At 52.9% G+C, this 23,448-nt stretch overlaps 1 protein-coding gene and 1 non-coding gene across 4 annotated transcripts in view; both read left to right on the top strand.

Annotated features, from left to right (window-relative positions):
* Positions 1-744: 744 nt before the first annotated feature.
* Positions 745-851, top strand: LOC121016872 (U6 spliceosomal RNA). Its single transcript, XR_005784504.1, has one exon. It is a non-coding gene; the product is annotated as a U6 spliceosomal RNA (small nuclear RNA).
* Positions 852-5,683: 4,832 nt separating this feature from the next.
* The window catches only part of MED10 (mediator complex subunit 10), a 22,760-nt gene continuing 4,995 nt past the window's right edge, over positions 5,684-23,448 (top strand). Inside the window, exons 1-4 of one of the 3 annotated variants that reach the window (XM_040493628.1) lie at positions 5,684-5,866; positions 7,202-7,285; positions 9,944-10,046; positions 22,490-22,638. In XM_040493628.1, the coding sequence (XP_040349562.1) occupies positions 5,745-5,866; positions 7,202-7,285; positions 9,944-10,046; positions 22,490-22,633 (453 nt within the window). In that variant the 5' untranslated portion in view covers positions 5,684-5,744 and the 3' untranslated portion in view covers positions 22,634-22,638. Of the gene's footprint in view, positions 5,867-7,201; positions 7,286-9,943; positions 10,047-12,196; positions 12,843-22,489; positions 22,639-23,448 lie in introns of those variants that run through there. The other 2 variants (XM_040493638.1, XM_040493645.1) reach the window with 2 other exon arrangements.

Genomic DNA, 23,448 nt, shown 5'->3' with positions numbered 1-23,448 from the left:
ATTACCGGCCACCACCGCCAGAAACCAGGAGAGAGGCATGGAACACATTCTTCCCACAGCCTCAGGACCCAGCCCTTGCAACACCTTGATCTTGCTCCTATAGACTCCAGAACTGTGAGACAATACATTTTTCTTGTCTAAGCCCCCTGTCTATGATATTTTGTTACAGCAGGGCTAGGGAACTAATACAAAGGGTAGCATGATCACAAACTCGGGGCACCTTAATTAGGAAGCACCAGAATAGCAGAGCAGAACAGGAACCCCGCCTCAGGACAAAGCTGCTCTTAGAAGCTGGCCCCATGGGGGGCTATCGATGCAAAATTCAGCAGACAGCAGAAAGCACTCAGGAAGCACTGGATAAAAGAACAGCGCAAATACAGGACAGGGGTGTGGCGGAGGGGCCAGAAGTTAAAACCACAGAAGCACAGATTTCTCTTAATTATTTGGAAAGCAAGTTGAGGTCCAGGTCTACCCAACAGGAGAGGGCAGCTTCCTGAGGGGTCACAGCCATAACAGGAAAACAGGCGTTTGGTTTCATTATGCCGATTTCTTGGTCTCCTTTTCCCTCGGCCTTCGGATGATCAAAAATCATTTACAGAGTTAGTTTGCCTATGTTTGGGACACTGGGGGATGTGTAAGTGTAGAATGCTTAAATACAGCTGGGACGCCGAGGCATGAAACACCCAGGAGTGTTAAGGACAATTCAGGGGCCACACGGAAGTTCAGTGTCAGAAGAGGCAGACAGCGATCGCTTCGGCAGCACATAGGCTAAAACTGGAACGATTCAGAGAAGATCAGCATGGCCCCTGCTTACGAATAGCATGCAGATTCCAGAAGCCTTCCACATTAAAAACAGAGGCTGATGATAGGGAGGCCACAAATGACAGCAAGGCTATGTCCATGGTTGCCGTGCAGTGGCCCAACTCCAGGGCGACGCTTAATAGTTGGGGCGACCTTGGACACCCTGGCTGTGTCCATAACTCTGATGGAAATGTTCCTGAAATTTCCTGGCTATGTCCGATGCCTTCAGGAAGTTTTTCAAGACAGTCCTTTCTTAGGTTTAGAAAGTTTCTTTCGTTCTCCGGTTTCCCAGAGGTGTTTTTGTGCTTGTTTTTGTTGTTGTTGTTGTTGTTTTAGATCATAAATCTGGTTGGATTTTTTCAAATGTCTATTTTTTTAAAAAATCTACCTGACATGTGTTTCTCCTTCAGTCTTCAATGGACTTAGTTGTATAATAGATGTTATGGTGGTGAACCTTTCCTGCAGTCCTAGAAGAGGCCCAATAGATCATTCTTTGTTTTCACTGTGAGGTGGGACAGGTTGTATTTTCCAAGAATGGGCTTCAGTAATATCTCCTACTTTACCTGCTCTTCCAACAGTATGATTTCTTGCCTCTTCCACTGATGGATTGCCTTCACGATCCTTCCCTGGGAATCTAGCTATGCCACAGCTGTGGTGGAGGTGGCATAGTGGGACTTCTGAGGCTAGGTCATAAAAGGTTCTGCCCGCTTCTCCTGAGCTGTGTGCTCCTGGAACCCACTGGCATGATGTGAGGAAGCTCCAAAGCCCACAGAGAAGCACGGAGGTGAGCTGTGGTCTCTGGCTTGCCGTCGGCTAAGCTCTCAGCTCACATCCACTACCAACGTGGTGGCCATGTGCGTGAGATCCCTCAGTCCCAGGTAAGCCAGCCCAGCCGATGTGACAAGGAACAGAGGCAAGCTGTGAATGCCATACACAGCCCACACCGCAGATTTGAGAGCAAGATAGAGGATGGTTGTATTTTAAGCCACTGAGTTTTAGGGAGGTTTGTTATGCAGAAATAAATGATAAGTGATACATAATAACTAATTTTCTGCTATTTTATTTAGGATTTTTGCATTTATTTTCAGAAGGAGAATTGACTGATATTTCTTCCTTTCTCCCTTCCTTCCTTCCTTCCTCCTTCCTTCCTTCCTTCCTTCCTCCCTTCCTTTCCTCCCTTCTTTCCTTCCTTCCTTCCTTCCTCCCTTCCTCCCTCCCTCCCTCCCCTCCCTTTCCTTCCTTCCTCCCTTCCTTCTCTCCTTTATTTCTTTCCACTGTCCTTGTTGTCTGCTTTTTAATATCAAAGTTATATAACCCTTTAAGAATGAGCTGGGATGTATTTCTTGTTTTTCTAGCCTTGGAGAGCATTCAGGTAACTTGGAAATTATTTTTCCTTCATGTTTGATTAAAAAGAGATGAACTAGTGTAAAAAGCTGTCTGGGCTTGATACTTTCCATTTCTTTGAAAGAGATTTTTTTGTCTACTGGCCAGCTTATTGAAAGATTAGGATCTATTCTGATTTCCTATCAGGTCAAATAAGGTCAATTTTCATAAGTATCCTAGAAAATTGTGACATCCTCCAAGGTTTCGAAACAGGGACATATAAGTTTCATTGTGACTGAATTATGTCCCCTCATTCATGTATAATATTGTTGATTTTCTGTCTCTCGGCCTCCCTGATGGGACTGGCTGGAAGTATGTCTATTTGATTTTTATTCATCTTTTCAGCTATAAGCTTTTTTTTTTTTTTTTTTTACTGCTTATCTTTTGGCTTCTAGTGAAAGTAGAAAGAAAACGAATGAAATCGTTTTCATTTTCATCATTACCTGTCTTTATCACTCCTTTCCATATAATTTCTGGGCTCGTGATTTCTCTCTTCCTTTTTTTTTTTTTTGTTTTGTTTTGTTTTTTACTTTTTGAGTTGAACCCATAGCTTATTATTTCTGGGCAATTTCCCCTCAAAGTATAGCTTTAGAACCAAAGCAGACGTTTGATAAGAAAGGCTTGTCATTCAGTTCCAAATATTTTACACTTTCCCCTTTAACTAGAATTACCATGGCATGTATCAACCAGATGGAGACGTCTTTGGTGGTGAATGAAAGAGGTGCCATTAGCAATCTCCAGGATGACAACCAACCAGTGGGTCTTGCCCATGCAAATTCAGATGTATGGACACCCATAGATTATTTCAGAGGGTGTTTTGGTTTTCAAGTGTTGTGTGTGTGTGTGTGTGTGTGTGTGTGTGTGTGTGTAAAGAGCAAATAACTTCATTGATTTCTGTTATAATTACACTGAAGTCAGAAAGTCGGGTCTATGTAATAAAATTTGGAATTTGCTGAAACTTCCTTTGTGGTCTAGTGAGTGGTCCCATTTTTATAAATATACCACATGTGCTTGGAAACAATTTGTTTTCAGGGTTCCCTGTTCTCACAGATCCCATTAATTAGCCCTCTTATTCAAATCCTCTCTCTATGTATATATCTACTTCATTTATCATGTTCTGATAGAGGTATTCCAAATCTCCTGTTATGATTATGGATTTTCAATGATACCTCATTATTTATCAATTTTTGTGCTAGATATCATAAAGCTGTTTTGTTAGTTGCTTATAGATTCATATTACGTCATCTTCGTGGTTTCTTCCCTTTGTCAGGAAAACGATCTTTCTACCTTTTATGAATTTTTGATTTTATATGCTTTCACAGCTTTCATTTGGTTGCTGGCATATCTTATTGTATCCCGTCTCTTTACTTCAACCTTTCTGTGCGTTTGTTTTAGGTGTGCCCTTGAAAAACCGCGTACCTAGATTAAAACAGCAACTGTAACATCAGCAACATATGGCACTTCCAATTTGAGAGTCTGTTTTAAAACTAAATAGTTAAATCTGCTTACATTTATTCTGATCACCAACACATTTGTCCTTCATTCTTTCACCTTATTGTAGCTTCTTTTCCATGTTTGTTCTTTGCTTCGCATATTTTTTTCTTGCCTTCTATTGAATTGATTATGTGTTCCTAATTCCCTTTCACCTGACCAGGTTGGACATTATATATTCTACTAAAGAGGGAACCTTAAATTTTTAAAATAAATACTGAACAAATTCTAATTTCCCATCAATATCTATCACTTTCTTACGAAATGGAGGACTGTTAACTTCGTATCCTGATCTCTCCCCAATCATCTTTTTCTTCTTTGACAAATATTTAATTTCTGCCTTGTCTGACAATCCCCCTGAGGTTAGTTGTTGTTGAATGGGGAGGGAAGTATTTTACCTAATATTTCTGTGTACTCAGCGCAGAACAGAGGCTTCCCATGTAAGTTTCGTACAGCACACCGATTGGAGTCCCTGATTTCAGTACGTTTGACAAATCAATTACCTTCACTGGGTGCCCATTTTTGGTCACACCTGGGAGAGAACATCTAGAAAAGGAGCTACCTCATTTTGCCTGAGACTCTAGGAACTGAAGAGTGAGGACGATGCATATGATGATATTTAGTAAAGGAGGAAATCACTGTAGTCTGAAGGGTCCAGAGCTAACCACGGTTAGTCCTAAAAGAATGGGCAGAAAAGTTTCTTAAGAACAAGAGTGATGCGATCAAGGTGGAATTTCCTAAGATCAGTGAGCAGCAGCTTACCACAAGCTCCGTGCAGGAAGGGTTATTCTTCATAGATAGGGCAGTTTCATTAGAGCTGGCAGGAGCGGGGGAGGGCCTGCCTTCGGTAGGTGGCAGGAGTTAGGGAAGGAAGCGCTGAGTGGGAGGTGGTTGGAAGGAAGAATTTCAGGAGGTGGATGCTAGCTGCACAGGAGCGGAAGGAAGGGGGGCCCCGCGCTGACTGCAAGGGTTCCAACGGCGGGGCAGGGAAACTACCTTTGTTGGGCCTTTCATGGAAGCTTTTGGATTTCCATCTAGGTGGGGGTTTGTGAAGGCGCTGCACCGTATGGTGCATGGAGATGACTGGCCTCTGGTGGGACTGGCAGGAGTTAGTGCTGGAAGGCCTCAACTGTGACGCCAGGCTTTAGTCACCCTGAGCTGTCCTGGCTGCTCGTGTACTCCTTTGGGGAAGGCAGATAGTTCGCTACTGGGAAAGTCGCAGGTCCAAAGCCCAGCATGAGCTGACTTTCAGTGCCAGGGCCAAGGCTGGGTGGCTCCAAGAGGGCCTGAGCCTGGCTGAGGGAGGCCAGCCTCCAGGGGAGCAGGCAGGGGGGTGGGGTGGGAGGGGGTGCCTGCTGGACTCTGCAAATAAAGAAATGCAGGAGTGAGTGGTATCCGAGATCTTAAAGATGGTTATGTCAGGGTGCAGGATTTCAGGTGTCTTTCCCTCTTTCTTCATTACATTTTTTCCTGTATTGTTTTAATTATTTGCAATGAGTAATTTGTATATTCAGAAAAAAAAAAGTCATTTTCCTCGTGGGGATAAGCTACTGTTTCCAAGCACTGCCTGTTGCGCTCGGGGTCTTAAACCAGTCTGATCTCAAGCAGCTGTCTACACTCAATATTCCAAGTTGATGGACGAGAACGAAGGCTCAGAGGCTAGCTTGCGCAGGGCTGGGGGAGGCAGAACGAGGTGTCGCAGGTCCCCAGGGCTAGCTCCTGGCGGGCCTCAGAGCAACAGGGCAGTCTGAGGACTGACAACACCTGGGGACCCGGTTCAGCTGGAAGGATCCCGCTCACCTGGGCGGCTCGGGGCTGCTGGGGCGGGGCTGAGCTGGCTTCCGTCCCTCCCTGCGCTCGAGCTCCGCCCCCGCACGCCGATCCCGGCCCAGACCACGCCCCCAACGCTCGCCCCGCCCACAGCCTAGGTCCCGCCCCCCCCGGCCGCGCGGGTAGTCCCTCAGACCCCGCCTCCTGCCGCTGGAGGAAACGGAAGTGGCGGCGGGCTCGGGCGGAAGCAGGAAGCGGCGGAGCAGGACCACGCGCGGGGCGGTGTTTGTTGTGGGGCCATGGCGGAGAAGTTCGACCACCTCGAGGAGCACCTGGAGAAGTTCGTGGAGAACATCCGGCAGCTCGGCATCATCGTCAGCGACTTCCAGCCCAGCAGCCAGGCCGGGCTCAACCAGAAGCTGTGAGTGGCGGCCCGAGTCCGCGGGCGTCTGCCGGGGCTGGCGGGGCGGCGTCTGCCGGGAGTCGCGCCGGGGAGCCGGGGAGCCGGGGAGCCGGGGAGCCGGGCCGCGGGGGAGCCGGGGCCTGCCCGGGAGCCGCCCTTCTCCGCCGTCGTCCGGGCCTGGTCTCACTCCAGGCCGTGCGCCCGGGGCGGGCTCGCCGCCGCCTCTTGCCGGCCCTCCTCCCTCCCGCTCTGCTTTGCTGCAACCTTTTCTTGGGGGCCCATTTGGAGACGTCACCATGGGCCGACTGTGCAGTTTCTGGGCCTGATAATCAAAGCCTGTCCTCGAGCGCGTGTGATTCCTTCCTTTTCTCCTGGGCCCTCCTGGGGAGTTCTGTTCCCGTCCCCAGAGGGGAGGCGGACTTCACGGGGGAGTGTACCGGATTGAGCCCCGGAAGGAGAGGGGTCTGAAACCACTTGCTGCGGAGATCTGAATGTGGAGGAGTTGGATGGGGGAGGTGGTGAGGAAGGTTGCAGACCGTTTATGAACTTTTTTGGCAGCAGTTCCGTGCTGGCCATGGTATTAGGCCCGGGGATGAACAAGAGGCAAATACGCGAACAGAATGTCCTGATGAAGGGCTCGGCTTTATAGGGGGTACAGACATCCAACATAATTGCAACCCAGCGTTACAAACCCAGTGCGGGGGGACTAGCCTGGTGATCTCTGAAGCCTCCAAAAGGAGGCTGAGATTGAACCAGCCAAGGATGGTTTTCTTACCCCCAGACTCGGAGGATGGGCTCTTAAGTGGGAGTCCGCTGCCCCATGTGTTCTCTGAAATTGCACACAAAACCAGGTGGAAGTCAGGGTAATTGTTTTTGAGGGAAGATTGATAGTTTTCATCAGATTCTCAAAAGGGTTGGTTTCTGTCCCCCCGTATTGGCTGTTTCTACTTTAGAAAAGAAAGTCAAGGGTTGCCTGGGTGACTCAGTGGTTAAGCGTCTGCCTTCAGCTCAGGTCACGATCTCGCTGTTCATGAGTTCGAGCCTCACATCTGGCTCTGTGCTGTCTGCACAGAGCCTGCTTCAGATCCTCTGTCCCCTCCCTTTCTGCCCCTCCCCTGCGTACGCTCATTCTCTCTCTCTCAAAAATAAATACATGAAAAAAGGAAGAAAGTCAGATACCTGAGGGTATTCTCCAACTCCAGAGCTTTCCTAGGAATTCTGTAGCTAAACAGAGCCATGCGCCTTGTTGGGGTAAGGAGCTCTGTCTCCTGTGGAGTTCTGGTTGGCCGCCTGGGTGGTGTTCCTGCTGTCATGTGAATTAACCACATGGCCCACTTTTGTTTTTTCCCCCAGGAATTTTATCGTTACTGGCTTACAGGATATTGATAAGTGCAGGCAGCAGCTTCATGACATTACTGTGCCTTTAGAAGTTTTTGAGTAAGTATTCTTGATTTTCATTTGAGTAGAATTCTTGTTTAATGATGCTATAATGACTCCTTCAGCTACTGGCTTTTAGCACATTATAGGTGCTGGGGATAAGCCAGTGAAGAAAATAGACGAAAATTACTTGCTTTCAGGGAGCCTGTGTTTTAATGGGATTAAAAACTCAAAAAAAAAAAAAATCTACATATTGAAAAAGAGTTAACATGTGAGTAAAGGTTTATTAAATATGTGAAAAACACCATAGGCTCTCGAAAGTCCATATCGCTTTTTTTCTTGAGAGAGAAAAAGTTCTACTCGGGCTGTTATAAAAGAAAAAACTATAGGCAGAAACAGCGTGAGAAGTAATTTGGTGTGGTGTCTTTCAGGCTGCGCTGGGAGTGCTAATTTTAGGAGATGGCAAATATCTGCTCTGGGGGGGGGAATAAAGGTTCTCAGACCAAGTGAAATTGGGAAGGCTGTTCACTGTTTGCTGCTGGAGAGCTGTGTGTGCCTGTCCTAGGCGTGGCCCAGAGAACGCCTCCAGGAAATATAGTTACAGATTTGTTTAGTTCAGGTTTTATCACACTGATTTTACAGGTGAGAGAACTGGTAAGTAACTGCGTCGGGCTGTGTGGCTCCTAAGTGTCAGAGTTAAGAGAAAAATTCTGGACTCGTCCTTCCTCGCCCAGAGCCGATGTCTCTTGCAGGCAGCGTCTCTCTCCGGAGGCGGAGCCAGCATTGATGGCAAGAGCGTGTCAGTCCTCTTGGCCTTAAAACTACAAATGTTGAGTCACTAGATTTCCTTGGACAGTTAAGGGAAACGTTACCATTTTAACGTCGCGGAAAGGTCAGAGATGCAGGGCCTCGTGACAGCACGGCTCAGGAGCTGCCCACATAGACGGGACACACAGGCTGCACTCTTACTGCTCTTGGCCCTGTCCTTTCTCCCTGGCCATGGTGTTGCGTGTTCTTAGCGTGTTCTGTCAGCCCATCGAGTTCTCCGCGTGCGTGTGTTACGGCTTTAGGCTCCCGGATGGTGGCTGCCTGCCTGCCTGCCTGCCTGCCTGTGAATTGCAGGAACGTGGAGGCTAATTCGCTTTTCCTGAAGTGTCCTCATTAGTGCTGTTCTGGCCGTGAATGTGTGGGATGGATGTCAGGCCAGATGCCGGGTGACTGCCCCAGCCTTCTGAAGGGCCAGTGAGAGAAAGGGATGGGGACTGATTGTGTATGGGCAGCAGGCGGTGTGGCCTGGGCCGCCACGGCCACAGCCGGTGGGCAGAAGGGACGGTTGAGGTTCATCCCGGGCGTTGGGACCGCGATGGCCTCTGAGCTCTAACAAGTAGCAGGTGAGAACTGTCGGTCCACATGCACGATGTGGGAGGAGTTTCCGGGGTCTCAGGGGCCTTTTTTAGCTCACGCTTCCAGACAGGCACACTGACTGTGGCAGAGAGAAACTGTAACCCGTGCTCCTCTCTCCGGGACTGGGGGTTGATGTGTCCGCGGGAGCGCACTTGGCCCTCGGGCCTGGAGAGAGAGCCCCATCCGAACGCTGTTGCTGTTGAGACAGTTACTTGTCTCGGACACTTGAGCCTGTCAGGTGTTTTTCTTCAGAATTGGATGTGTTTTGTTCAGAACTAACCCTAAGTTGGCTTCTTTCATTCCATCATTTCAAAAACATTACAATAAAATGGAATTTCTAAAACGTGATGTATTGATTTTTTTTATCTGTCATAATTAAAGGCCAGTTTTTATGCCATTAACAGTAACTGAACAGTGTTTTTGTTTTTGTTTTTTTTTTAATCTCTGAAGTGACAGTTTTTTTTTGTTGGAGCATGAATTGGATTTCGTGGCCGTGATTTCTTTTCCTTTGTAATGAGTAATTAGTGTAGCTGAAGGGTATGAAGGTCTGTAAGGTACGGAAGTGGGCACGTGGCCCACGGCTGGTAAACGTGGATATTCATCCAGCCAGTGCGCTTGGTGAAGTCTGCAGGGGAATGAAGACATCTTGAGGACAAGTGTCAGAAATCTCAAAAACAGCTCTACAATTTAGAAACAATTGGAGAGAATCCCTCTGTTAAATTCATGTTACTTGGGTGTATTTAGGGAAGTAGTGTGTCAGGGCCCCCGCCCCCCAAAAGTGGTACAACAGTTTGTGTGTAATCTTGGGGCCGGCAGGGCTGGGGCTGCCCCGTGCACAGCTCCCCGGCTGCTCCGGCAGCCCCCAGGCTCCTCTGCAAAGGGATTCCCCGGGGACTGATGGGGTGCCCCCCCCCCCCACCAGAGTGGAGGCCACATCTTGGCGAGAACCCCTCCCCTCCCCAGCCTGAGACCCTGGCTCACGTCGGTCCTCTCTTTGTCGAGAGCTGCCTGACCTTACAGGTTATCTTGAGGGTCAAGGGAACTGAAGTAGAGCAAACGCTGAGGATGTGAAGCTCGCTTGGGTTGTAATTGGTCATTGCTTGATTGCGTGAGTCAGTCGCGCTATTAGAAGTCATAGATCAAATCATCTGTACTTGTGTAAATGGAAGAATCCTGATTCACTTGGTTCCCGGGCACTGTTTCGTCCAAACAAGGCCGTGTGAAGTTGTATACGCTCGCTCCTTTCTGTCCCTGAGAAAACTGAGAATAGGTGTCAGCCAGGAGAACGTTAATGGAGGTGTTTGCTGTCTCCAGATACATAGATCAAGGACGAAACCCCCAACTCTACACCAAAGAGTGCCTGGAGAGGGCCCTGGCCAGGAATGAACAGGTGAAAGGCAAGATCGACACCATGAAGGTAAGGCGCTTGTGAGCACAAACTAAGGTCCGAATGTGAAGAGATCCTTACAAAGCAGATTTGGCCGATAGACCTTGGTCCTTTCCACACGTGGTAAAACGTGCACTATTTCACACGGTGGCACAGCTGAGACCTCTGTGTGTTACGGGCGGTAAGTAACACAGAGCAGTGGAGGGCCTGGTCGGGGCGGACGGGACGCAGCAGGTGGCGGCCTGCCTTTTAGGAGAGCCCAGGCGAATTCTCGTGACGGTTGCTTGTCGCTGGCCAGCCGTTGGCGTAAGACCAACTGCAGGTTTGTACTTTGCTGCTTTTTGATGCCGTCTGTTCTGCCATTTCCTGGAATGATGGTTCCGGGGCTTAGAAGGTTCTGAAACCTTTATTCCCTGCTCCTTGTTCAGTGCTTGTCTCCAGCGCCTGGCTCCAGGCCCGTTCGTGCTGTGGCCCCTGTCCTCAGCGCTCCACAGAGCGCTTCTCTGTGTGTTCTTTGCTTTGATGAGAACTAGAAAATTCCATGCATCTTGGACGTGAAATATGCGGGGCTTTTTTTTTTTTTTTTAATTTACATGGACTGAGTGGTGGTTCATATTGGGGCGCGTGGTTTTTCCTTTCCCGCGCTGCGCCGTCCCCTCGTCGCCCGTGCGTGCTGGCTTCGTGCTGCGAGCTCCCGCCTCCACCCACTCCTCAGCCCTGCCTGGCTGCCCGGCCTCGTGTCCCCCTCCCTCCTGTTCCCTCTCACGCGGCCTTCTCTGGAGCTCTGGCCTGTCCACTGCACCCACCGTCCTCGGGGCTCAGCCTGCGTCTCCTCCTCAGGCCTTGGGGACCAACCTTTCCCTGGGGGCGCCTGACGAGGATGCCCCTCTTCCCTTCCTCTCCCATCTCGTCATGGCAGCCTGGGCTCCAGCACCTTGGGGACAAGCGTTGTGTCCCTGCTGGGGCCCAGTGCCCACCGAGTGCCAGGCCGATATCTCGTGTGTGCGGGGATGGCCACGCGGTGACCTCGGGGCTCGGGGCCCGGGGCTCTGTGGCTGAGCGCGGGGAAGGAGCAGAGAGGCCCTGCTTGGATGACCGTGACGACTTTGTCACCTGCTGCCCTGGGTCACCGGGCTTCCTAACGTCCCCCCCGGTGATCCGTCCTGGTGCCGGGTAGCCTGCCCTGCGCGTGGCACTGCTGTGAGGGTCTGTGTGGTGCCCGCAGCTTCCTCCCTGTTTTGTCAGTTTGGGGTGCGTTGCCCTTGAGCTCAGCGTCGCCCTCAGGACATCAGGCCGTGGTGGCCGGTGCCCTTGTGAGCGAGCGGACGGGTTGTGGGCCGTGTGCGCTCGGCTCCCGCTTTGGCCTCGCCCTGGTCGACTCCGGCGCCGCGGACAGTGCGGGGATGCCTGCGGGCGGTGATGCGTGGGGACTGTGACCTTCAGCGCGCATCCGTCTCCATCATCGGAGATCTGTGCGGGTCTCGTGGCGCGGTTCCGTGGCCTTCGTCTGCGGCGCGGACCGTGTGTTCAACCTTGCCCGAGTTCCAGCTTAGACGGTGGTTGTGTTGAGGTGCGGTGTCCCTTGGGAACCTGTGTGCGGTCTGCTCGTGTGTGTAGAGCTGCCTCTCAGTGTGACTCTCCAGGAAAGGCTTTCAGATGCTGGCAGGTACTTCGCCGCTCTTCAGACTGGATTAGACAAGTGTGAGGCGGGTAAGTAGGATCGAGAAGCCGCAGCATTTGCAGTAGAGAGGTTTCCAGGTGCTCCGAAAGCTTTGATCAAGCTGTTTGCACACAGCGAGTTTGACGTGGTTTGAGTTAATGATTGCTTAGTTAAATATTGTGTGAGGATTCCCGTTACGTGTGTTGTCTGCAAAAGTCATTTCCACGTGTGTGGCTGGCACCTCACAGGAGGGGCTTTTCTAGTTGAAGTATTTATGTTGTGCTCATGGATTCCTCTCTCAGATAGTTTGTTAACGTACCTCTAACACAGTTCTAAGCTCATTAGGCATTGCTCGTAGCCGGGTCATGAGCAGGCAGTGTGGACGGCCGCTTATGCAAAGGGAAGGCACAGTTTCTGTTCTTTTGAGTTTGAGGCTTGGGGGGTGGGGAGTAAGTAGTCTGCAACTTGGGTGACGGGTCACCAACAAAGATCCTTTGATGCTGTATGTTTTTCTTCTTAGAAATTTAAAAGCCTGTTGATTCAAGAACTTTCTAAAGTATTCCCTGAAGACATGGCTAAATATCGAAGCATCCGAGGGGAGGACCACCCCCCTTCCTAACTTCACCGTCCTGCTTTCTGAAGACCCTCCTGGTCTTGTGTGAGTCGCTGCGACCTTCAGGCAGGCTGGGACTGACCGCGGCACCAGTGCGGCTTTCCCGGGCCCGTCCTCCAGCCACCCTGTCCTCGTCCTTGGCCCTGGGGGACGGTGGGGCCCGGAGGGCTGGCAGAGCTGCGCCCCCGGCTGCCCCTCTGTCCCCGATGTGCGTCTGTTCGGTCCCTGAGCTTTCAAATGGCTGGGGATCGCACGTCTTTGAGTGCGATGCATTTAATTGTCCACAGCAGAGTAGTCTCGGGAATATTCGCTATAATAGTTAAATTAAGTTTTTAAAAATCCACCTAATGGTTTTCTTCTTATGTGCTGTTTCTTTTCCATTTTACCATGGTTTCACACCTTAAAACAAAGAAAAATTGCTTTTATTTGAGCAATACTTTGAGTTGGTTTTGTGTTTTATATTTTCAGTTATGGTGCATAAAGAATGTGTTCAGTGTAACCGTACGTGGATTTCGATTAGACGTAAGCACATAATAAAGCCTTTAAGTATTTACATGATGTATTCTGTGCAGTTATTTTTATCACATTTTATAGTGTAGTACAGTGTATCTTGTAAACCGTCAACTATTGCTTCCCCCAAAGTGTGAGTAATATTCATACAATTTGTTCTCCAGGCAGAATTCTGGAGCCGCCTGGGGGCTCAGTCCGTGAAGTGTCTGACTCTTGGTTTTGGCTCCGGCCACGATCTCCGTGTTTGTGAGATTGAGCCCTGTGTCGGGCTCTGCGCTGACCGAGCAGGGCCTGCTTGGGATTCTCTCTCTCCCTTTCCCTCCGTGTCCCTCCCCTGTTCACCTGCATGCTCTCTCGCTCTCTCTCTCTCAAAATAAATAAACATTAAAAAATACAGAGCAGCATTGTGATTTCCTGCAGCCGGTTTCCTAGAGGGTGTACCATCCTGAGGGAGGCGGGTTCACGGACACCAGTGAAATGGCCCAGGGCTGCGCCTTTCAGCCGCAGGATGTGCAGGTCCCGGGAGCCTGGTTCCTCATAAGCTCGGGCGATTCTCCTGGGGCAGGACAGCGGCCGTGAGGAGGAATCCTTGGAGTGGGATGAGCACTGAACACAGGGACCTGCTCCGGAACGTCTGCCTGTGCCCTGGGAGTTTTGTGTGGCTGCCGAAACAGAGCGCCACAAACCGGGTGGCTTAAAACAATGGAGGTTGAGCTTCTGGTTCCAGAGACCGGAAATCAAGGTGTCGGCAGTGGTTGGGGGGGGGGGGGGAGCTCCTTCCTGCCTCCTGCGGGGTTCTGGTGGCTCCGGGTGCTCCTGAGGCAGCGCTGCCCCGATCTGTGCCTGTGTTCACGTGGCTCTGTTTTCTCCACGTGTCTCCCCCATCTCTCCCAGTGATGTTTGTTGCTGGGCTTAGGTCCCACCTGGACAATCCAGGTCCAGAATCTTAATCGCACCTGTGAAGACTTTCAAAATAAGGTGACATTCACAGGGTCCAAGGGGACACACCTTTCTGGCGCCCTCCACTCACCCACACGGTGCCCTGTTTGGCGGGTCCAGCTGTCAAGTGCCCTGGCTTTGCTGCTGGGGGACTGCCGTGTCTGCGCCCCCAGATCCGCTCAAAGCAGGCTGCTGCCTGCGTGACTGCCTGATGAGCCTCTGTCACCTGGGGCCACGGGCCACAAATTGAGTTTGAAGCTGTGGGCTGGTGAAGACGGTGAAGCTATGTGTGTCTACGTGGAGACAGAATGATACTTTTTCCTTCTTCCGTAACATCTTTTTCTACGTTTTGAAAGCAAATACTAAGTTGTGCAAAAAAGGAAGACACAGGCATTATGGTTTGGTGACGAGGAAGCAGCATTGTGGGTGACAGTGGTGGAAGTTACAGAGACCCAGATACAGGCACATACACATGGATCCAGACACACACACACACACACACACAGGCACATGCACACGGATCCAGACAGACACAGACACACAGACACACACACAGAAGCATGTACACACAGATCCAGACGGACGTGGCCGCGTGCATTGACACAGACACGTCAGTGACGACTGCATTATTGCAGGTGTGCTGGGGCCGGGGTGGGGGGTGTGAGGGAAGGCAGTGTGTGAAAAGGCAGTGACTGGAGCCCAGCTGCAGCTTGGGGGAGCTTTGGGATCCTGAGGACAGAGGCTCCGGAAGGGCACTGCAGCCTCCGTGGCAGCCTTGGGGAGCCCTGTGTCACGCCCACGGGAGGAACGGTAGCGTGAAGTGACCAAAGCCACACTTCCTCATCTGGGTGCGGAGCCCGCCGGCCTTCTCCTGAGCGGAGGACGCATCCTCTCTGGTGGCACGTGCCGTGCAAGCTCCCACCGGTCCTTTATGTGAGTACGGCCTCCCAAAGCAGACATTTAAAATGGGTTCCGATTTTTGGGTAAGTGTGCTGCAAACACAGAGAGACGGGACGCACACGTCCATTTAATTGTAAGACGCGTTGGAGGGCGCCTGGGTGGCCCAGTCGGTTAAGCGTCTGACTCTTGATTTCGGCTCGGGTCATGATCTCGGGTTTGTGAGATCCAGCCTCGCATCGGGCTCTGCTCTGACCGTGCAGAGCCTGCTCGGGTTTCCCTGTCTCCCTCGCTCTCTGCCCCTCCCCTGCCTGCAGTCTCTCCGTCCCTCTGAAAATAAACAAACTTAAACCACGTTGGAAGTACAGGCAGAGGACAGCTCTAAATCACCGGCCATCGTTTTGGGCTTTAGTTCCATCTGTGCACGGGATTGCATCCTGCCTCATCCACCAGTGACGGGAGGGGAGGGCCACCTGCATAGGAACCGTCTGGGTCACAAGCGGACTAAATGGTGGCACAGTGCCGTCCCAAGCCTGACCTCTAATCTGGTGCTCAGGAGCAGAGGGCTTTGTTACTGACCTGACGTGGTAGCAGCCTTGAGTAACAGTGGGGCGGGAACGAGCCTCGTCGGGGGCCGGCTGACGACGGCCTGTGCTGTGGGGCTGGAGAAGGAGGGACGGGGCCGGCCCTGTCCTTCTGGTCTTTGCACTGGAGGGTTGGTTTTCACCACATGGACTCAGGAGCTGAACTTGGACTTAAAAATGATTCCTCCAAAGGAGGTGAAGTCTGTTTGGTTCGGGGTGTCCGAGATGAACCACTTGGAGGCATTCTTGGGAACCCTGCCCCATCCCACCGGGAGCCTTGTGGAGGCCTGGGTGTGTGGGCACCCCGGTGGCCCTGCCCGCCCCACATCAGGCCTCCCCACGGTGCCAGGCATTGAGGCAGAGGGCTGTCCTCCAGACACACACTGCGGACGGGATCTGGCTGCCGCCGACTTTGGGAGCGTGAGAGCACGTGTTCACTGACCCCACGGAGAAAACGAAGCTGTTGCCCCTCCAAGCCTGCGTGGTGGCAGGGATGGCTGATGGCGATCAATCACTGACTGTCCTGTCTCCTTTCACCCTCGGACCACATTCGCGAGGCCTCTCTCGTTCCCGCTGAGAGGGTTAGTGAACCTGGGACAGAAGGTGTGTTCCTGGGGTCTTGTACCCCCCAGGGGGTCTGTGCTCAGAGGCCACCGGTGAGGGGACCAGTGTGCTGCAGGAGAGGTGCTGGGGACAGTGGGCGGGACTTGGCCGGGGCTCCCAGGGAGGAGTGAAAAGACGCGGTGGGGACGTGCCTGCCGGCCTGTGCAGCCAGTAATGCCTTCTGTTTGCAGGAACTCCGATTGCCTCGTGCACCCGGAACCCCCCCCCCAGGCCAGCCGGTGCCACTCTCGCTGCTGGCACGGAGGGGAATGCGCTCGGACGGTTGTTCAGGAGGGGCGTGGGCAGGGCTGCGGGTGCCGGTCGTGGTCCGTGGTCCCCGATCCATGCCACGCGGAAGGCACCGCCTGTCCTGGCTCTGGAAGAGCCACGCAGGGAGCAGGGACCTCAAGGAACCCCACCGGGGGTGTTCCAGGCCCAGCTCTGCAATTCGGTGCAGATGGTGGCCCCTAAGTCACAGAGGTGGCCAAAATAATAACCGTGAGTTCCCGTCGGTCTAACGATAGACGTGCAAATACGTGTGTGCCCGCCCGCGTTTCTACACTGTGTGATGCATCACGAGCACCATGTGTATACAGACACACGCATGCATGTACGTACACACGTCCATAGAGTCCCCACCCCCTCCAAATTCACATGTGCTAACCACCAGTGTGGCTGTATTTAGAGGTGGGACCTCCGAGGATGTTAAGTACGGTTAAGTGAGGTCGTAGTGTGGGGTCCTAATCAAATAGCATCGATGGCACCAGAGGAAGAAGAGGAAGGACGCTGGCGGGCTTGAAAGTCCACGTGGGGACATGGCAGGGACAGGGGGCCGTCTACAATGCACCAGGACCCGACCTCGGCAGCCCCATTGCCGACCTCTAGCCTCCAGAGCCGTGAGGAGCGGATGCCAGAGGTTGAAGCCGTCCACCTGTGGTGCTTTGTTGGCAGCAGTTAAGCTGGCTGGGACACACCCGTGTACTCTGTGCTTGGGACACGACAGCTTATCCATCTACAGACCAACCGACCGATAATGATCAGTCAATAAAGAGTCATGCACTTTTACGATTTCTCTGTTAAATTTTACTTAGTCTGATTGCTAGTCTCGGTTCCCAGAGCCACTGTCTGATTATTTTGCCCATCAAACCCAGCTCATCCACACAGTGGGGTGCTTTACACTGGCTGGAGGAGGGGGAGGGGGGGGGGGGGGAGGAGGAGGAAGAGGGTGGTCCCATGGCCTCTCCACCGCGGGCAACCACAGCCTGCTTGGAGAAGACAAGACTCAGGTCCTTTGTTATCTTCTTGGAGCTTTTCCAGCCTAGACACGCAGTCTGGGCAGAAGGGAGACAGACTGCTCCTCGAGGTGGGCACAGACCAATGGGGGGCACAAGAGCTGACTTCTTTGCCATTTTTGGTGGGGGGGTGGCTGCCGTTAGGATAATGAGGGTGGGAAGGGAGGCCAGCCTCGCTCTGCAGCTGAACACACACAGGCTGAGGAAACAAGGGATGTGCTGACGGAATATTTATTCCTGGCTTTATTTATAGCATCGTCTGGTGCAGAATCAGAAATCCGCTAAGCAGCAGATAGGTGGGGCCGTCCCTCCCGTGTCCCGCCGCTGCTGGGACTTTGTGGGCTCTGGGGCTTCGTTTCCTCCCGCAGCCCTGACCCGTGTTCTGCTCCGACTCCTGCAGTCCGGTCGTCGGGTTCTGTGGCCGAGTTACAGTCTGCGAGGCCTTTTACTGCCCGGTAAACGAAGGGACTCGTGTGCGAGAGAAGCTGGATTGTGAGAATCTCTCTTTCGGGAGGGCTTCCCCACCCTTCCATTTTTGTTGGGGAATGGTGTCTCGCCTGGGCTGGGATTTCTCACTAGGACCCAGAGGCATTCACTTTGTCCACTTTCTTTTCAAGTTTCAAAGGCTTTTAGCGGATGAGCAATCTTAGGTAGAATAATGGCACCAATAATGCTTTAAAACTTACAATGTCGTATAACTTATCTCATTTGATAATTGCAGTATACATTGAAAATAATTACGTACGCGTGTGCGTGTATAATTTCATTGCTTCATTTTGTTACAGTTTTATTTGGTTGCCATCATTATTAGCCTCTATCACTCTTACAGGTGTGTAGGCAGCAAATTAGGGAAGGTTCAGCTAACAATTGTGAAAAAAGATGGGGCTTAGATTTCTTTCTCCCGTGGCAAGTGATTTGAAGTTGTCTGCCCAGAGCAGCTACAGCCCCTCCCAAGCATTAACCAGGCTCCACAGCGATACGCCTTTGTCAATGCCACTTGTAGCAAATGGTCTTGCCTTCACATCACAAGATGGCTGCTCTCCCTCCGGGCACAGCGACTGCATTCCAGGCAGGGAGAACATAGAAGAGGAATGGGCAAAGGGTGACAGAAAGACCGCGACTGCGGAGGCCTTGCCATTTCATTCTGGAGGAACTGTCTCCTTGAGGGGCTTGTACCGCGTCTCGTTGGCCAGGATGGTGTCTCTTGGGCACCCCGAATCGCGAGGGTGGCGAGGGGATCTAGATCTTAGCTTTTACGGCCTGTAGGGCAGAGGCAGGCCAGGAGGGAGGGGACTGGGAAAGGGAGCTGTCAGGTGACCTACAGGGCCCCTTCTCGCACATTCAGGACACGAGACCTAGATTTCCAGGTAGCAGGTGCTGACGTCGATTCTTTCCCGCAGAAGCTTACTTGTAGGGGTAACTTCAGGCCAAAACCTTAAATTTCGTGGAAGTAAATTTAGATCCCAGATGCAGCGCTAGGAGTGTTTCAAGTTTAGTTTACTTGGCGCACACGTGGTGTCTTTTGTATTACGAGCCGCAGGTACAAAGCTACGTGTGGTCCCGCCGCGGGGACAGCGTGTGGAAGGAGAAGGGGCAGGACGCAGGGCCCTCCCCAGGCTCATCCCGGGCGCCGGGGGATAATCTGAACGCCAGAGATCAAGAGCAGGTGGAGCCTGTGACCCACTTCTCCTTTCGCCAGGGAGCTGAGTGGCCTCGGCAGTGCCTTGCCCCAGGTCCTTGTCACGCCTCTGACCCGGCTTCACCGTCGTCCCTGCCCGTGTGGTCCTTCTTAGTGGCTCCAGAGGCCGCCGCGGCCAGTGCTGGCTCTGGTCCTCCAAGGCCAGGTGGAGGAGCCCCGGGTCCCTGAGCTGCAACAGCCTTGGGTGCCCCGTGGTTCTAAAGCTTCCTGCAGCTGGAGGGGGCGGGGGAGGGGAAGCGGGGGCCTGGGGAGCGCGGGGACAGCCTTCGGCCTCTTCAGAGTCCACTGCCCCACGCGTTCCCCGCTTCTCCCCAACATCTGCCGTCACCTCTTCCACCTCCTTGTGTTCTCCCTTCTCCAGGCTGGGTCCCTGCAGGGTCTGCTGCCCACCAGCCCCACCCCTGCCCCCCTTCCTCTGGAGAAGGCCCTGAGCTCCGTCCAGACCGTCTCAGCTGCCCTCCTAGGGAGGCGCCGAGTGTGAGATGCGCTCAGGGTGAAGGAGAGACTGGTCTTTTCCGCCCCGTCCTCCCTTCCCGCCCTCTCTGTGTGCTACCCCAGGCGACACTGCAGGACCCTTCTGTTAACTGGGCGGGGCCCCACATTCGGGGACCTGTGCACGTATTGTAGCCTGTGGGCATCCCGTGTGTGCCGAGGCATTTATGAATTTGCGAGTGTGTGCAGACGGGAGCGTTTAGTGTCCCAAAGGGATGCTAACACGGCTGTCGGCGGATTTAATCAAAGGAAGCAGCTGGGGCCCCGGCAGAGAGCAGAACAGGAGATGGGCCTTTTATGTAAACTGTCTTCTGACCTCTTTAAGTTCGAGATGGGAGTGGAAAGCCGAAGAAGGCCCGTCTTCAGCGTATATCCTGCCCCACGGTGAAGCCAGCGGTGTTGCAGGAGCAAATGGAGGCCGTCATTACTGTTATTAATAACCGTTTACTCACCGTGCACAGCGTGCAGCCAGGCTCTTCGCACAGAGCATCGCGGCCTCCCCACATAGAGAAGGCGGGCCACGCGGTATCGATCTGGACCGGTTTTTCTTCCTGCGTCTCGCGTTAAGCTTCAGTGGTCTTGTTTGTACAAATGTACAGCAAGCGAAATCAGAGAGCGTGCTTAGCGCTGTTATCTCACGTGCTTGTTTTCCACCTTGAAAAATGCAGACAGTACGGTGTGAATGGCATATTCCAGCCCCCAGCTTATTAAATCCAGATACCTTCCCGGCAACCACAGGTGCTCTGAGTATACGTTCACGCTTCTGCTTATACAGAAGCATGTGTGGGTGGCTCAGTCAGTTAAGCGTCCGACTTCGGCTCAGGTCATGATCTCACGGGTCGTGACTTTGAGCCCCGCGAAGCGCTCCCTACTGTCAGCACAGAGCTCCCCTTGGATTCTCTGTCCCCACCCCCCACCCCCCTGCTCGCGCTCCTTTTCTCTCAAAATAAACAAACTTCAAAAAATACAAACAGGATCACATTATATACACTGTTCAGCATCTCACTGTTTTTACTTACAGTATCTCTGGAGATGCCCTCCTGTCAGCATGTGTGGGGCCACCTCAGGCTGGCACCAGAGCCTTGTCCCCAGGATGCGCTGTCCGGCACTCACACTGTCTCCCTCGGGTGGTCCTTGGGCCCTTCTGTCTCAGCTCTAGCATAGATACCACAGGATGCACCTTTGTTCAGCACCGACGACACCGGAGGGTATCCCTTGAGATTAATTTCTTGAAAGGGAGTTCCACGTATATATACATTTTGATAATTATTGCCAGATTGCCAGCCAGAGAGAGGCCCCGAGTAGGTCTCCCAGCGTGGAGCTCGGAAGTCCTGAGCCGGGACTGACCTCCGAGTTGCTGAGCACCGGTTCTCTGGACCCTCTGCACAGGCGGGCAGACCTCCAAAGCTCAAGGTTTTCCTGGGTGTCCTTCCAGCGGTCGTGTATGTGTGCCGAGGCCGTGTGCGTGCTCGCTCCCTTAATCCCCCAAATAGTCCGGAAAATCTCCCCGGGCTGGGACGTGTGGGTCCCGGGAGCACCGGAAGTGCTTGGGGAGGTGCAGGCCCCACAGCGATGGCCGTGTCCGGCCAAGGAAATCAGAGATGTGTCCCCTTCTCGCCTTCCAGACACGGGCGTCCACATTCACGCAGGAGGCCGGCTGGGGAGGAGGGATGCAGACCCCGAACAAGCCGGCCCCGACTCTTGTGTGGCTCGGAGGCCGTGGTTGGAGCAAGGGGAAGGGTGGCTCTGTGTGTGCTTGGCCGGCTCATGCCAAGGTCAGTACGTCCACTTCTGCTTTCAAATAGCTTCACTGCACCCGTGGTCAGAAATACAGTTTACATCCCCTTCCAGGACCACCTACCCAAAGCTTCACAGAATCATACGTACTTTGGCCATACGTGTGAGCTTTGACCTACCCGATCCTCCCCTTCCCCTCCCTTCCCCTCCCCTCCTTTCTTTCTCCTTCTCTTCCCAGAAGCAATGGTGATCCACTAAATTGGGTTCACAACCCATGGAGGGGCCCCTACCTGCCGGGGGAAAAGTATGCTGTGCTCCCCCAGTGTTCTTGTGATGAGAGGTGCAGTGTTGATTCAAGCCACCCAAGGTTAAAAATGGCTGAATCTCACCACTCTGTTATCACTCCTCTGTCCTCACCCATGTCCGCCCCCGCCGTTTGGCCTTCCTCCGGCCAGCTGGCCTTGGTTGACTCATGGCCGGGCACCCTGCACGGGTCTGACATGAAGGAGGCCCCGTGGGCACAGAGTGATGTTCTCGGACCTGGTGGCTCCTTCCCCCATCTGTGTGACGTCTGCAAGGAATGGGCTGTGGATCAGACGGTCACCCAGGGCACAGGTGAGAGGTCCGTGCATGTGGAAGCCTTCTTCCCAGGAAGGGCAAGGAGGAGGAAGAGGACACTGACACTGAAGGAAGGCTATTGTCACAACGGTTGTGTCCTCCCCACTTGGCCATGGAAGCAGATCCCGAGAAGCTGAGTCCCGGCCAAGGGCCCAGGATGGCGGAACTGGCTTGGAGCTGGGCTGCCTTGCCCCAGGCTGGAGAGCCAGCTGCGGCTGTCCTTCCGTGGACAGCCCTTTTCCTCTGTAGCTGCTGGTGTGGCTCTGGCCGTGTAGTTAGTACGCGCCGGTCGGGCTGTGGACAGCCCAGGAACACGCCGTGCGCGTGGCCTTTCAGAGCAGCCTGTTGGCACCACGGAGCCGGGAGAGGTCCGTTTCTTTTGGGAGCAAAGCAGCACCGATCTGTAACCACACACTTGGAAATGGGACACTGCCCTCTAAGGACACCTCATTTGACCGGACGGCCGCCTGTCCCTGAAGATGTCCTCTGAGGTGGGCAGCCCACGACCGGCCTCCTGCAGCCCCTGTCCGCTCCACCTTCTCGGCACATGGCTCCGACCCCTGGATGGGGGGGGTGGGGCATGGCAGATGGAGCCCTCGGGAACTGCTCGCTCAGACAGAGGAGGCTGAGGTCCAGTTGGGCTTTGCAAAAAGAGCTCTGGGATGGATGCTGGGATGTCGTCTCTCAAGATTGCTGTGAAGAGGTGAGCAATCCCAGCCGTAGGAGCGGAAGGTAAAGGAGTAGGACGGAGAGGGAGCAGGGAGAGAGACTGCTTCCGGTCCTGGGCCAGGGCCTCATGAGAGGCGAGATCCTGTGCTTACATCCCCAGGCTTTCGCGGGGCACGAGACGTGGAACGCGCTGCCACCGGACCAGCCACGAGCAAGCTTCTCAGCTCCCGTGTCTTCCTCGAGGGCCGTTAATGATACGGATCTGAGATACTTTGAGGTTCCCCTCTCAGTCGCTGCAACTTGAACTACGTACGACTTACCTGAAGCTCCTCTCAGTTCTCTAAACGTCTGTTTGGTTTCAGCTGAAGACCAAATGCTGAAATTTTCCTTCTTCTTGATCTTGATTTCCAGTGTCAGTGACCCCAGTGTGGATCACTCCTCCCCCGTTACCTTCCACCCATGCACCGTCTCACTATGCCCTGGCTGCTGTCTTCCCAGCCAGGGCTAAAACGTTAGAGATGGTCACCATTGCCGGGGTCCCGCAAAGCCGTGATGCCTTCTAAACTCCGTATCTCTGATGGGCCGGGGTCCCTTAAGTTTTGAAGGAATCTATTCTCAAAACTTTGGAGATGGAAAGTCATTGGTACCTAGAGCTGGGAGAAGCCTGGGCCTTCAGGTGGTAGGGACCACGACTGCTTTTGCCGAGAACCCTCTGCAGAGGAGCGTCGGTGTCCCCCGGGAAGAACTTGGTCCGTCCCCAGGCCACCCCCTCCTTCCACCTCTGAACGCTGGATTGTCAGAAAGTTCTCTTATGTGGTGACCAAGTGTGTTTGCCTGCAGCTTCCCTCTGGTGGTTTCAGTTTTGCTCTCCCTGGAACAAGACAGCCGTATGTCTACTGACAGTTCCAATGTAATGTATTTTGGGGTCTTCTCAGTAACTTTCCATTTGAGTGAACTTCTGTCTATCTATCCATCCATCCATCCATCCATCCCTCTTTTATTTATCTACCTATCCATCCATCCATTCATCTGTCATCTATCGTATGTCTATTTATCTATCTATCCGTCCATTATCCATCCATCCATTCATCCATCCATCTGTCCATCTGTTATCTATCA

This window comes from Herpailurus yagouaroundi, unplaced genomic scaffold (assembly GCF_014898765.1).
Source record: "Herpailurus yagouaroundi ecotype Mexico unplaced genomic scaffold, PumYag 29, whole genome shotgun sequence".
Classification (NCBI taxonomy): domain Eukaryota; kingdom Metazoa; phylum Chordata; class Mammalia; order Carnivora; family Felidae; genus Herpailurus; species Herpailurus yagouaroundi.
The sequence above is the reverse complement of the archived record's forward strand: the minus strand, read 5'-3'. Positions and strand labels throughout refer to the sequence as shown.